Raw genomic sequence first — 15,580 nt, 5'->3', positions numbered from 1 at the left:
ATAAGTTTTTTTTTGTCTTTTCGACGTCTTATGGAATTCAAAAAAATGTCCCATAAAAATCGTTGGATTTTTTTACATTTTTTTTGCAAATATACTAATAGTCGAAACCGCATTGATTATTTGACAATGTGTCATATCAATGTTAAAGTCGAATTTATTGCGGTACACTTCTATTGCTTGATGGAACCGCAATATACGTAGTCGTCGGCCTTTATAGGCAAATATTTTGAGGGCTGTAATTCAATCCCTGCTGTATTATAGAAGTTTTGCATAGAGTTCAGCTACGCTAATCCGTCTTCGCAATTTCTATGAATTTTATGTTCTGTTTTACAGGTGTACATGTGGTGACATCTGCTTCCCAGTTCAAATTCTACTACTGCATCATTGAGCCCAGTTCTGGGTTTGTAGAGGAGAGACGCTCTTTCTTCACTGACTTGCCAGCATTCATAGGGTTGAAGACTCCAATCAACTTGCAAACCGGACCAGAGGTAAATAGCCCTCATTCTAGACCCTTTTAAGATGAGAGTGAACATAGCTTAGGTGGTTTTTCTGTCGAAGTTTAAAATTGATCATTTATTACACATGTGAGCTTTAGCGAGCGTAGTGTAATAGTACGACTATTATTTTTTTTGTAACTATTGGTACCACGTTTGGGGCACTTTTGCGGGTTTTGGTAGCACTTGCTTTGAGTTTTGACAAATAATAAGTTGATACAGTGGAAGCGTTTTTGATTCATCAAATGCACCGAAAAAAGCTCTGTTTCAAACAACAGGCAATGATTACACTAGCCAGCAGCTAGTGTATAAGTACGAACTTTCTTTTTTTTCTAACCTAGCTTGCAAATAAAAATGTTCATTGAAAGTGGAAAGTGTTCACTTATTTGGTGGCACATTTGCTATAATCACGATCTAGCATTGGAAAATTCATAGCGTCTGTTCTCTGGTTTATTTGTGGCTAGCGTTTTTGTTATATTAAGCATGAGTGGCTTAGTGGTTAGTGCGTGAGACTCATACTGTCTAGGCTGCAGATCGCATCCGAAGCGTAGCCAAATTTTAACAATTACAAGGCTTATTTCTACTGTTTTGTATTGCACTTTATAGAGCTGCTTTTTGTCGTGTTCCCGCTAGTGTTCGCCTTTGTCAAAGTTCCAGTTCAGACATTTTCTTACTCGATATATCTGAAATGCATAATGTAATCATAGTTTGGCTTCATGCTTTTCAATTTATTACATGCAAAGTTCAAGTGGAAGCCTTTACTTCAGTATAATCCACATTATTGCATGCAATTTTATTTGTCTATTTATATCTGTTGCAATTTTTTCTGAATAGAATTGAAAATTTCTTAGCATTTGTAGCTGCTTTATATGTGGCTTGTCTTAGGAAACTAGCAAGGGCCCGTGGCACAGATGCAAGGACAGGGGACACTGAATCTGCTGGTCTTAGGATTGAATCTACCACAGCAGAATATTTTTTTCCAGGCTTATTTTTACCTTTGTCGTAATTCACTTTGTAGAGCTTCTTTGTTGTCGTTTTCGCGCTAGTGTTTGCGAAGCACTGCTTCGCCTCTGTGCAATTTTTGTGTCATTTTAACGTGTCAAAGAACGAAGTACATATTAGATAATTACATAAACGTTGGTTTATTTTTATGCCGAGAAAGTTTAAATAATTCAATTTGACAGGGTTTAAGGCCATACAATTTTTCTCCAAAGCTCTAAGTAAAACGTTCAGAAACACAATTATTACACTTGCGAAGCAAAGTGTATTAGTACAAACTTTCTTTTTTTTCCAACCCAAGTCGCAGATAAAAGTGTTACTTCTGGTGGCACTGTTGAATCTTTAGGCTGCGGTAGCAATATAATATCATATGTGCTTCGACATTTGATTGGTAAAAAGTTAACACAGGTGATGCATTTGTAATTAATCGAATGAACTGAGAAAAGTTATTTGTTTCAAACAGCAATACAATGATAAAAAGATCCATTTCAGAAATTTTCCAACTAAATGTATCTCGCAATTTTTTTTGAAATGCATCATTTATACATAGTTTGGCTTTACTTTTTCCAATTTATTACATGCAAAATTGTGTCTTTTTCTAATTGGTGCTACTTTTGCTGCATTGAATTGGCATTTTATTAGCATATGTACCTGGGTTATTGGTGGCTAGTTTTTGAGGATTTTAAGCATCCGTGGATGAGTGGTTAGTGCGTGAGACCAATATTTGCAAGGTTGCAGATTCGAATCCGACACGTAGCCGAGTTTTTGTTAATTTGAGGCTTATTTCTATTTTTTTGTTTCACGTGATAGAGATTATTTTTGTCGTGTTCCCGCTAGTGTTCGCTACAATCTAAATCCTCTACTGGTTTCTATTGAGAGCAATGAATGTAAAGAAGTCTCTTATATAGGTCTTGCTGATTTTTTTTTTCAGGAAAACTCTTAAAAGTCTAATAACTACAGTTGTGCATTCTTACATATTGATGCATTTATGAATGCACTTAGGTATACATGCGCTTTTTGAGTCCAATGGAAATTAATCTGCTGGAAGTTACGTAAATAGCACTCTCCAAAAAGGAACGTGGAAATGGCTCGAAAAAACGTGAACGATTTCTTGTTTCGAAAGTGGAATTCAATTTTTAGATTTCCAGCGGAATTAAAACTTTACCTATTGATCCAGTTTTCTCTAGTTGGGTTCATGTTATCAAAAAAGCGCCAATCATAAATTGTTCTACAAATTCAAAGAGCCTAAAGGCCATCTATTTTTTTTCTTCGAAATTCAAAAGTTGCAGTTTTTCAAAAACCAAGTCAGTTTTTTTTTCTGTTTTCTTGCGTCAATATTCTTTACAAACTGTCAAATGGCTTAGTTTTTCAGTTTAGTTGAGTCGATTCATACTTCTACAGCTTTCTGTTTGTTATCTTATCCTATAAATCAGTAAATATAACTAATAACCCAAATTCTTCCAGAGCGTTGATCGCTTACCAACTTGTCATTGTTAGGATCCTGGGAGATTAATGATGGATGGAAATGGCTGCCTGTACCCCTTGTGCAAAGACGACGCAGGTCAAATGAGAGAACCAGCTACTCTGAACATGCTCCCTGTCAAAACGGCAGCTATGGGGACCCACCATGTCCGAGAGGGCACTCCGTCTGTTAACAGAGTTCTTCTCACAGCTTTTGTGACTAAATCGAGTCCAACCATGTCAGCCGTGCTCCAGTGTAACCAGAATTCAGTCGAAATGAGACTCGCAGAATACGAGCAAAATCCAGAGAAAGAAGGACCGGTGATTGTCGCGGAGAGATGTGACGGAAATAGAAACATTATCCACGCATTAGTGTCGATCGGGCGTCCCACAGCAAATACGAATCAACAATCATCTTCAAACAGTGGTAATACTAAACACAAAGATGATTCAAGTTCGACGAGTAACAGACAAAGTGGAAACCAGTCTAGTTCAGATCACAACACGAACTCTTCAGGACCTGTAACGTCGGCAGCATCCGCGATTCTGCAGACACCAATTGACGCGGATCGAGTCATATCTCATTTTGAGCAACAAAGTGCAGCCGCGACTACCGCGGCTCAAAGCGGGACGACAACATCAGCATCTTTGACTGCGGCGACCAATGCGCTTCAGAATGGAGCTGAGATTCTCAGGAGGCTGAGAGAGGAAATGAATGCTGCGACTGAGGCTGCAAGAAGACAGCTGTCTATGCCAGCAGGTGCTTTCGATGCAATACCCACTATAGCTTGGCCGCCAGATCCGCCAGCCTATGAAAATATTCCACTGTCTACAGGTAATATTCCACTGTCTCCACGAGTTTCAACCGATTCCCGTCTACTGTTACTATCGGTAAATAAAATTGAAAATATGGATGTGATGAGTCGTAGCAGTTCAAGCAGTTTTTGAGCGTTCATTTTTGATCGCATGCGTGTTTTTTTTTCGGATGGATATTTTGATCCCATTTTAGGGTCTCTTATTGATATTCCAATCTCGGCGCCGACATCCAGAACCAACATTGGTCCCATTCTGAACAGTGCAATAACATCCCTAAGCAACACTCACACGACATCGAGTTCAATTGGAAACACGACTACAGTCACCACTAATTTAACTAGCCGAGCGGTCGCTAGTCAGAAAGACAGTTCGGCCACTCCGAGCACAGATGAAGAGAGACAGAAAGCGGCTCTGAAGATCCTCATCACTTTGCTCACTTTCAGCCGAGGAAATTTTGAGAAGAGACTTGTGGAGTTGCTGTCGCTGCAAGACGGACGTGGAATGACGCCCCTAATGTTGGCGATTAATTTGAGAGCTTACAATATGGCCATGTTGATTTTCAATGCAGCCAAACGATTGGCGACTAACAAATTGACGAAAAAACTTGACGAGGTTAGTTGAGGCTTTGAAATAGAGGCTTTGTTCGTTAATTGCAATTCGCTAATCATCAATGAGATAAGGTTGAAAGATTGAAACAAAAAATTCACGGTTCGATGAAGTCATCCACAGCTCTAAATCGCTGTTTGATCTACCGGTACAGGGCCGGATTTAGGGGGTGTGTGGACGCCCTCCTCCCAGGGATTTGACCTCCTCACCAACCAAAAATGTATTTTTTTTTGGTCAAAATAGTCTATATAATGTTCTGGGAGCGCTCGGGAAATCAATTCAGTTCGACCTAAAAAAATGGGTAGACGAAGCTTTTCTAAATCCAGGAAATTTAGTAAATTACATGTTAAACATGAGATGTTGTTTTTTCTAGGAAGTGTTAATGAGCATGGTGTTCCCACCAGCTTGTGCTGGAAAATCCCGCCAAGTATCTTCAATTTCGTCTCGAAGCCAACTGCTCCGAAGAGACGATCCCGACTACTCGCCCCTGTACATGCTATGTGGAAATGATAACTGCAGTTTCACATGGACTGGCAATCTTCACATTAACCAGGACATTTTTGAATGCAGAACTTGCGGTCTACATGATACGTACTGCTGCTGCACGGAATGTGCTAAAACGTGTCATAAAGGTCATGATTGCAAACTGAAGAAAATATGGCCGACAGCTTATTGTGATTGCTGGCGACGAGGACGATGCTGCGCCCTAATCGAGGGAGATCAAAAGGCAAGATTTGACTTATTGGTCGAGTTGCTGCAACATACAAATTTAGCTGCAGTGCCGAACAGAAAAGGCGAGCATTTGTTGCTTTGTCTTGTAAACACAATTTCTCGGCAGATGTTGGAACAATCCGGACTGTCGAAGAGTAGCGTCAGCCTAGGCGTTTCGGGAAGCAACGGCAGTAAGAGTAACAGGAACAATCCAGTGGAGACTGAGAATCTGGATGGAATGCCAGATCACAATTTGGAGCCCCCGAAGTTCTGTCGAATGGCCTTGTGCCAAACGGTTGTTAACTGGAAAGCAGTTTCCTCATTGATGCTGCAAAATGCAAATTCGCCCGCTGTAGTCAGTGACGATACGACGTCATCTGCAACTGGACCTGGGCTTTACGATGACCTCTCGCCGATGCAAAGCTCATATTTGAAGAGTCAAACTGGATCTGCGAAGCTCGACGCTTTCACGTACAAATTGATTGTGAAGTGCAAAAATGAAACTGGTTTTGTGACCTTGGAGAAATTGTGTGAGACTCTCTTGGCACAACTGAAGAAAGCGAATGGGAACCCGGAAACGCTTCTGGTTGTGAGGAGATTTGTGAGATCTGTCTGCAGAGTATTCGTAGTTCTCAGCATGGAGACTCAGAATTCGAAAAATAAAGTGTAATTTTTAGTTTTTAGTGTTTCTTATTACAGGGGGCTCTCCTTAGGTTCTCCTTAGAGTGCTGAGAATTCGAAAAATAAAGTGTAATTCTTAGTTTTTAGTGTTTCTTATTACAGGGGGCTCTCCTTAGGTTCTCCTTAGAGTGCTGGTATGTCAAACTCTTTGGCTAAATTGTATCAATTTAAAGGCTGGGTTCTTATCTGTTTTAGAGGTGAGGGAACAGCAGTGTTCCCAAAGTTTTCGAATCTTTAGGTTCATTTGTAGTTTGTGAATCGTTGGCGTCCCTGAAGTGTCAAGTATTATATCGAATTCAAATATTCCGCAAGTAGTTTATCTTGTTTTGCCTATGCCTCAGAAGATACTGTATCTCATATTATTTGTAATTGAATATGTTAGCATAATTCTTGTTGCTCGAAATAAAGTAAAGAGCTTTTTGGAACTAATTGTTTCAGGATCTCTTCGGAGCCACTTAGGAAGTGCAAGACGGTGTTCCGCATGTTGATGGGAGTGGCGATTGAGGAGTTGATCGAGACTGCCGACTGTCTCCTGGCCCCTGTCAGAATGGGCATCTCCAGGCCTACACGTCCCTTCATGTCTCTTAGCACAACCGACGAAAAACAAGGTAACGTTACATTTCTTTAATTACGAAAGCTCTCTAATTACTCTAATTAGTAAGGGAGTTGCAACTGGTAACTAGACTTTTTTCCCTCTAACAACTAATTTGTAAAAATCTTACACGCGTTTTACCTGATCTATTGTAAATTCAAATTCAATCAGCCATTCGGTGCATTTGGTTAGAGGTAACAAACCTGCTTGAAACGGCAAAGTTTTGTGGCTCGAATCCGTCAAAGTAGAGTTTTTTCTTTACTTGTTCTGGCTATTGACCGTCTGTTTAATTATGTCGACGTAATTCCTGTAATCCGACTTTTTTGAAGGTTCTCCTTTCTTCCAAGTTTTTGTAACGCCCATGCTTGCTATGACAAAGCCCGGGAGTTTGATCGATTCCAGCCGGTCCCTGTGTTTTTGAAAACTGAAAATTTTCGGCTATTTAAAATTCTTGTATCTGCTTATTTTTTTCGGCTTAGTTAGTACTCGCAGAAGGGACTTTTGAAAGTTAAGATTCTTTCTAGCATTCCGCAAGCGGCATAGTGTAATAGTACGAACCTTCTTTTTTTAAAGAGTAATGAACGTAGTGACGACTCTTATACAGGTCTTGCTGATTTTTTTGTTTTTTTTTTCAGGAAAAGTCTCTAATAACTACAGATGTGCATTCGTACATCTTGATGCTTTTATGAATGAACGTTCTAGAAGTTCGAAGAGCTTAAAGGGCATCTACTTTTTTCAAGAAAGTCAGTGATTTTTTAATGGTTACTTGCGTTACTTACTCTCTTCCAATCTTCGTAAAATGAAAGTGTTCACTTATTCGGTGGCACGTTTGCTATAATCACGATCTGTAGCATTGGAAATTTTATAGTATCTGTTCTCTGCTTTATTTGTGGCTAGTGTTTGTGATGTATTAAGCGTGCGTGGCTGACTGGTTAGTGCGTGAAAATCATAATCTCTAGGTCGCAGATCAAATACAAGACGTAGTCGAATTTCTACTAATTCGAGGTTTATTTCTACTTTTTTTTCATTGCACTTTATAGAGCTGCTTTTTGTCGTGTTCTCGATAGTGTTTGCGAAGCAAAGCTTCGCCTCTGTGTAAAGTTTCTAATGCTGCATGTAATTTTGTTCCGGATCAAAACATCCGGAACAAAATTAACTGCAGCATTGGAAACTTTAGTCAGCGGCGAAGAACAAGACAAAAAGTTTAGAAAAAATTGCAAAAAAGTACAAAATGGCTTTGTTGCGTTTTTTTCTAAAACTTTTTTTCATTTGATTTTAATTATAGTCATTCGTTTTTGTGTCGCGAGTGGTGCGAAGCTCAGCTGCTATGGTGTGTTATAAAAGTATAAGTTGCGTGAAATAGAGTGGATATTTTTTTTATTTCGCTGTGGAATAAATAATTTATCTATTGGCCAAGTTTTCTCTAATTGAATTGGTTTTAAAAGAAGCGTCAATCATAAGAAAGATTTTTGAAATTGAAAGAGTTTTAAATGCTGTATTTTTTGTTCGAAACTCAAATATTCAAAAAAGTATATCATTTTGTTTTCAGTTTCCTTCAGTTAATTTCCACTTTCCAATTTTCTGTTGGCTGCTATGTTCACCCTCGTGATAAATATTTTTTTTATCCAAAAAATTTATTTGATATGAAGGCTTCCGTGTAATTTTTCTTTTATAATTCAAATAATTGTTTAAAACATCGACGTAAATGTGTTAATATCGGTACTGCTCTAAGGCGGAGACTTCAGACTCGTTTTGTTTGACTATGATAAACTCTTTGGGCTTGGTTAAGAATTATCGTTGTTTTCGTTCAATATTTATGAGTGTAACTGTTTTGTTACTTTCAATTTTAAAATCTGCTGTAGCAGATAATGTCTTTCTGTCAGTCGAGAAGTCGGTGGTTTGTTTCCTGTGCGTGGGGGTACAGTTTGCAGCCCAGAAAATAACCAGAAAACTTGGTTGTAGTCTAAAATAGGCCACTAAAGAGCGGTGCTCCTTAAAAGGCTGAACAACTCGTGTGTTTCGTCTTTTGCCTCGTGCATAAATGGCCTGCATCTTGATCTGTTTGAATTATAGGTAGTGCAGAGTTGTTCTCGATTGAGCCGCTTCCCGCCAGGAGACACGTGACTGCGGAGGAGAGTGCAGCGGCTGCTGCTGCTGCTAATACTGGAGGGGCAAGTGGTAGTGGGGGTGGAGTCTCCTCTAGAGTGCAGTCGAGGAATTTGAATGTGACAGTGGAACGAAGTGCTTCTCGGGATCGCAGTGATGAGGTATCTGGTGGTAGTGTTACATAATAGTTATCTATAAATGATTTAATAGTTACAAGAATCAAGCATGTTCAACATGAATTGCCTAACTTTGGGCTGGATAATATACTCGGCTCGTTTGCGGTTGGCCGATACTTGGCTGTTTTGTTCCCTTTCGACGTATTTACTTACAGTGATAGGGACCATTTTTATGGCAGAAAATAGAATGTTACTAAATGTCCACACTATCAATAGCCTTTTAATTCTACCAAAACTCTGTCTCGTTTCCTTCAGGATTTAGAATTCTAATAGCTGATTGGCTAAAAAATGCCATTTTCTGCTCTTGTAAATTGGACTTTTCCAGTGCAGTTATCAATCAAGAAAAGATCGGTTTCAGTGTTTTTCAAGTTTAAATGTGTTGTTCAAGTGGTCTGGGCACAAATTGAAAAATGTTCAGAAAAAATCATTTGAAAAAGTCAATTTTCCAACTGTCTTTGGCTATCTTTACACGATTCAAAAATAACCTAATAGCTTGTAACGAAAGGTGATAAAGCTATTACCGTAACTATCTGAATTTCCAGCGTAGCACTATAACTACATGCAAGTGCAATGAACTTGATATTTAACTCAAATACCATTAAAATCCTGAGCTATCCGTAATTATATTCAGAATTTTACAAGTGACCTATTTGCTAATGAAATAAAAAATATTGAGCGTCAATGCAGAGTCGACAAATGATATAGGATTGACGAATTTGCAGGTTAAATTTTCAAGATTTCAGGCCAAGCAGTAAATCACTAAATTTCAGACACGACATCCTGGAAGACCCTTTGGCGATCTGACTGGATCCAACCGAAACCCAGAAGAAAACATCCCTGGATTGGGAATGCACCAACAGGACCCGAGAGACAGCTTCGGAGGCCGAGTTGGAACTCATTCGGGTCCGGGAGAGGGCGACATCAGTTTCTCAGATGGAAATGAAGGCTAGTCTAATCTCTTTTTTCCCATTCAAATAAACATTTAAACTATTAATTTTGACACAATTCCATTTTTTGATGTTTCTTGTCAACTTTGTTTTTCTCCTCTTTGTCTGTGTGCAAGTTTACTTGATTGATAATGTAAGTATACTTGAATGCATAGATTGTAGCTTCGTTTTCCCTCTTTGAAGGTGTCGTGTTCGGAAGCAGCTCAGGTGGACCAGGAGGAGTAGTGAATAGTGGGGGAGGTGTGGGAGGGGGACTGAGTCGAGGAGGAGTGTTGCAATTGGATGACTTCAACGACGAGCATGACTTGGGAGACAATGATGATTTGGACGATGACGGACACGGAAGCTCAGCTGATGTTAGTAGTTACAATTGTCAGAAATGCTTTGGGCATTTAAGTTCTGAAATGCTAGAGGATTAATGAGATCATTTGATAATCTGGTTTCCTCAAATTGGGTTTTGAGGAATCCAAATTTTGAGCTTCGGGATTTTTCACTTAATAAAAGTTAATGAGTGATGTGCGTTTTCTATTATTTAGAGTTTATAGGAATTGTTTATAGCTCATATTTTCAGTTTGTTTTCAAGCGGTGCTCAAATTACCCTATCGGAGAGCAAAAGTCGAGGTTTAGCGCAGACATTTTGTAATGCACTCAAAAATTTGATAATTAAAAATTACGATCAGCTAGTGTTTTTTTGAAAAACAGTATAAAAATAATGAAAACTGTCATTAAGTACCTGAGCCGAATATTGTCATTGAGAAAATAAGAACGGAAATCGTTGCCTGCTTCAAGATTTGCATTTGTAGGGCGGAGTGGGAGAAGATGACGTCACATTCGAAGTGGACATGATGGAAGAGGAGAGTGATGGTGTGGACAACAGCGAAGAGGAGGAGGAAGACGACGATGATCTGGATGTGCCGAGTGGGGGCGAGGAACAACACCACATGGTCCACGTGGACCATACAAGTGCAACGCACAATCCGAATCAAGGCCCAATCAACAGGTATGTGTGATATTGTGAATTGACCGAAGATACGAATGGCAGAGAATTGACAACCAATCAAAGAAATTTAAATTGCTCAAATTTTTTCTCTCACTTGTTTTTTTTTGCACAAGTTAAATGATTGTGTTATGCTAGGTGGTAAATTTTCGAACCTAATTCGCCTTCATTAGGGTTGAACGAAAACTTCTAATTTTTTGTATCTGTATACGTCTTTGTTCTATTTGACAATTTAATAGCATGTGTTTTATTCGCTGGTGTTTGCAAGACAGGAAAGTGATATGGCGATTTTTTTGACGAGGTTCAAATTAGTTTGCTGACAGGGAGACAAGACAAATCATGTTCTCTAATCACAAAAGTGCAAATTGCGCGAGAAAACGCGATTATCTTTAGCTTCGGTAGTGGACTTCTAAAGAGTCGATGAACGTAGTTCAGTCTATTATATAGGTCGCTATGATTATTTTATATCTTTTTCCAGGAAAAGTCTTTAAAAATTCCAGGAAAACTTTAATTTTTCGCGGTTTGACTTTTGATTTCTTTTCCTTTGTTAAAAGGAAGGCAAACTCCACTATCGAACGGCAAAAGTGTAAAGGTCACGAAAAACCTGATCGACTTCTAATTTCGTTAATGGAATTTAATTATCAGATTTCCCAGCGAAATAAAAATTTTACCTATTGATCCAGTTTGAGATGTCACATTGGGTTAATTTTATCAAAGAAAATGTTCTAGAAATTCAAAGAGCTTTGAGGCCATCTATTTTTTTGAAATTAGATAGTTGTGATTCTTTGAAAAAAAAACAAGTCAGAATTTTGTTTGTTTACTTGCGTTCATTGACTCTTTTCCATTATCATTATCCCGACCACTTCATTACACAGCCATATTTAAAAATAAAATTTACGTTTTTTCGGGATGCTAAAAAGCACGGGCTGTAAACACTCGTTGCTGCCAGTTTTTGTATTGCTAGATGATACTTGAATGATTTTTTTTTGCGAGGAAGGGACACATATTCAATAGCATCTTCAAATCAGTTGTTAGTTTTTTTCTTTAATTTGCCTCTTAAGGGTCGATTCATGAAATAAACTGCTTAAAAACGTGTCAGCCTGAACAGGTGAACAAATTTCTACATTTCTAACATGCAAATTGCCGAGGGGGTGGAAAATTTAGGAGGGGGTGGGGAAACTGGAAAAGAGCGGCTCAAATTTAATTTTTCGCGGTTTGACTGTTTTCTAAGTTCATTTTTTTTATTTGTTAAAAGGAAGGCAAGCTAACTCAAACAGCGAAATTGTAAAGGTCACGAAAAACGTGATTGACTTTACCAAATAAAAAATTTACCTATGTCTCAAATTGGGTTAATTTAATCAATTCACTCATCAACTGTTCTAGAAATTCGATGAGCTTTTCGGCCATCTATTTTTTCTTTGAATTTCGATAGTTGAAATTTCTAAAACCTAAGTCAATTTTTTTTTCAGTTTACTTGCGGCCATTGACTCTTTTTCAGGTGTCTGTTGGCTATGTTTTAACTTTTGTATTTCAAATGCTACTTCGCCTCTGTGTCAACACTCAGTTAGATTTCGAGATTTGTTTAGGTCGGCAGGTGTAAATGCATCGAATCCTACCACTCTAGATGCTATGGCGAGTCCACCCCACAATTTACACGGGATTGCGGACATTACTGAGCCGATGAGTCCGGATGGCGGCAGACAGTCGCGAGTGGACGGCGGAGGTGCCGAGTTGTGTAAGTTGAAGCTGCAGTTTGAAAACAGTCGAAGTTTTGAAAGAAGATAAAAAAAATTCATATCTCATATGTCAAATCAAGTTTATCACAATTGAACACCAACATAAATTACATGATAATTTTATTTGCTCGAGTTTTTTCTTAAATATTTTTGAGAAAAGAATATAAATGTACGTTTCATGATTTCTTGTTTTCTACCCGAATAATTTCATCATTTAATAGAAATACTCCAGAAAAAAAAACAAATTGTCTGAATTTTTCAGCTCCCACGTAATTTTTGCACTCCAACACGTAATTTGTGAGCTCCAAGATACATTTCATCTTTTTTGACATTTGTTCGCCATTGGATTTCGGAGGACTAACTTTCAGCTTAGTTTTAATTGAAATTGTTGGATTTTTGTTAATTACTTTTTGGGTGATTGTCAACAAACGATATTTAGTATATCAGGCATGATTGAAAAGTATTTGCCAGCTAGCTGAATGCAAGTTTTATACTATATATGGGGTTTTGTCTGTTTCATTAGAAGAGCATTCGAACTAGAGGTTAGATATGCTCCCTTCAAAAATACATTAAATCAATCCTGGCCTCAATTTAGACTTTTCGAGTGGTGGGATTGGTGCTAACAATGGACCGCCGGGCACCCGAGAGCGGCCCATAATTGGAGGAGCATCAGATGGAGGAGTGATGTCGGATGGCGAAGAGTCGCGCTCCTCCTCTCAAGACGATGAGTCGGAAGTCGGAGCCGACCAAGGTCACAGAGGTGAAAACGAAATAATGGACGACCTCTATCTTACTGAATCGACATTGGATGCTGCAGTCGCAGATAACATGGCGAGCTCGCATGCAAATTCAAATCAGCATCAAACCAGCAGAAATGTTCCGGTTGCAATCCAATGGGCCGTGGGTGGTCAACCGGTGGCTGTTCCGGCACCGCCGACGCGAGGAATGATTTACGTCGATCCTTCAACTATAAGGCGAGGGGGTGTATCAAACGCGGCAGCGGTTGCCGCAGGTGCTGGAGGATCTCTAGCCGCTGCTGCTGTAAACCTTGGAGCGGGAGTTCCAGGGTCCTCTTTGAGTTCAAGTGCGGCGGCTGAGAATACGTGTTCGTCTACGGCTACGAATGTGTCGTTGTCCAGAGCCTTCAGTCTGATCATGCGGTCGGTGACTGAATTGGTCTTTTTGGCATCTGAAGAGGAAACGGACGGAGGGTATATGACTCAACAGCAATTTGACGCCTTGCAGGTATTTTGAACTTGAATAACTTTATTATGGATCGTAATCATGTGGACCGTAATCATGGCCTCTACATCGGTTCTCCACAGAGAGCTGAATAGTTCACAAGTTTGTTCATTCTCTCGTGAATAAATCCTGACTTCATAAAGCTCTGACTATCTTACTACAAATACAGTCATTCTGGTCGAATTTTTTTTTCGTTTTTAGGCCTGTAAAACTTTTTTTATGTTGAAATATTAACAGGTAGAACAAAAGCATGTAGTAGCAAGGCAATTACTGACGGCCCTTAAAATTTTCCTTTCTCGTTAAGACTAATTCTTGGTTTTCTTTAAACCGTTTTAATGTATTTTAGGAATATGTTGACAAGCGTCTCTACATAACGTGGGAATGGCTCTCATGTGTTCTGGACTCGGCTGAAGCCCAGTTGAGATTCGGATCTGCCCTCATTAACAGCACAGATACAACTCATCCTATGCATCCTCTGAACCTAAACCAGCGCCGAGGCACAAACTCAACAAATGGACCCAACTCGAACTCCAACTCCTCCTCCGAATCAAACTCGATTTCAAACTCGCGAAGAGCTTTTGAAGGTGGAGTTTCAAGGTCGTCAAGAGCTGCACAGCAAGATAGCTCAGCGGCCAGGAAAGATTTTCTAAACTACATTTTATCTCTAATGCGATCTCACTCGAACGAACACGCCGACTCTTTGCCAGTCATTGATATCTCGGCTTTCAAACACATTGCATACGTTCTGGACGCTATGATATATTATTTGAAAAACGGAAAAGAAGCGGTTATTAAATCGCAAGATGTAAATTTGGTCGGACCTAACGGAGAAACTAACAGCGTCAACGAGGAAACGGAAGATTATGACCAAGAAGACGATTCTCTTGATGAAGCTATTTTTGTGGGACTTACCACCGGCTCGAGTTCAATCGATGATTTCACGCCCTCTGAAGCAGTACCTTCGAAGAAAGGGTTCTCGTTCTTCAGACGAAGTCCGTCTACTCTTTGTCTAGGAGCTACATCGCCGGATCCCTTCAACCTCACTTACGCAGAGGCACTACCACTAGCAGAAAGACCTCAGCTTCTTACGCCGCATGCTAGCAAAGAGGAAATGTTTGGTCCTGCTAGATTTGACGAAGCATTTACGTTGGATCGAAACCAAACCGAAGGCTCAAATGATACGATTACGATTAAAAGAAATGAAGTGGAAATTGTGCCTCTTCAAATGGGAATGGACGATCGAATTGAGAGTAGCTGGGAAGGATTGGCGGGGACAGGGGAAGGAGACGGCAATGATAGCGCCACTGAAAACATGGATTCCCAGGATGCTTCAATTGGACGCACTGGTGCTATGTCTCCGGAGTATCTTCTCTTTTCGGCCAACTCAGCTGGCGGAGCTGGACGCACCTCAAATACAAATAGTGACACCGAAAGTGCAGAAGTAGGAGAGAACGAAGATGACCTTGAAACAGGAGCACTGGATATGTCCAGCTCTACTCTGAATGCGGCCGAGGCCGCCGAACGACAAGTTCACGGAGATGAAAGTGTGCCACCGAAAGCAGCCGGTCGCAACTCGGTGATTGATAGCTCAACTTGGATGGACGACAATGTTGCGGGGTCATCTTCAAGTGGTCCGGGGTCGTCGACGCCTAATAGGGACTCTCAGATAACAGGACCGCATCCCATTCAAGATGCTATTGAGGAAGTCACAACTTCGGTGGCAGAAAATGTGACAGATTTTACTTACACCCTTAGAAAGCTCCCTAGGGTTCCCAAAGTTGTGGAGACGAACTTCAATAGAGACGTTTTACTAGGTCGCTGGTCTCATTCTCTGGAACTGTTCGGTAGGGTTTTCATTGACGACGTTGGTGCGCAACCAGGATCTTTGTTGGCAGAGATTTCGTCATTCGATGTCAGAGAAGCCAGGTTCAAGAAAGAAATGGAACGAATAAGAAATAGCCAAACAAGAGATCTTGCATTAGACGTAAGTTTGTAGCCTTTGTTTTATAAACATAA

The 15,580-nt window shown here is 39.8% G+C and overlaps 1 protein-coding gene across 3 annotated transcripts in view; it reads left to right on the top strand.

Annotated features, from left to right (window-relative positions):
• Window positions 1-15,580, top strand: part of LOC134851818 (E3 ubiquitin-protein ligase hyd-like) — a 29,815-nt gene that overhangs the window by 8,267 nt on the left and 5,968 nt on the right. For all 3 annotated transcript variants that reach the window (XM_063868073.1, XM_063868072.1, XM_063868071.1), the window contains 12 exons: window positions 334-488; window positions 2,991-3,789; window positions 3,964-4,382; window positions 4,750-5,753; window positions 6,207-6,376; window positions 8,434-8,627; window positions 9,413-9,587; window positions 9,773-9,945; window positions 10,393-10,589; window positions 12,173-12,321; window positions 12,918-13,567; window positions 13,911-15,548. In XM_063868073.1, the coding sequence (XP_063724143.1) occupies window positions 334-488; window positions 2,991-3,789; window positions 3,964-4,382; window positions 4,750-5,753; window positions 6,207-6,376; window positions 8,434-8,627; window positions 9,413-9,587; window positions 9,773-9,945; window positions 10,393-10,589; window positions 12,173-12,321; window positions 12,918-13,567; window positions 13,911-15,548 (5,723 nt within the window). The remainder of the gene's footprint in view (window positions 1-333; window positions 489-2,990; window positions 3,790-3,963; window positions 4,383-4,749; window positions 5,754-6,206; window positions 6,377-8,433; window positions 8,628-9,412; window positions 9,588-9,772; window positions 9,946-10,392; window positions 10,590-12,172; window positions 12,322-12,917; window positions 13,568-13,910; window positions 15,549-15,580) is intronic.

This window comes from Symsagittifera roscoffensis, chromosome 7, assembly GCF_963678635.1.
Source record: "Symsagittifera roscoffensis chromosome 7, txSymRosc1.1, whole genome shotgun sequence".
Lineage (NCBI taxonomy): Eukaryota > Metazoa > Xenacoelomorpha > Acoela > Convolutidae > Symsagittifera > Symsagittifera roscoffensis.
Note: the sequence above shows the minus strand (reverse complement) of the source record. Positions and strands in the feature narration are given on the sequence as shown.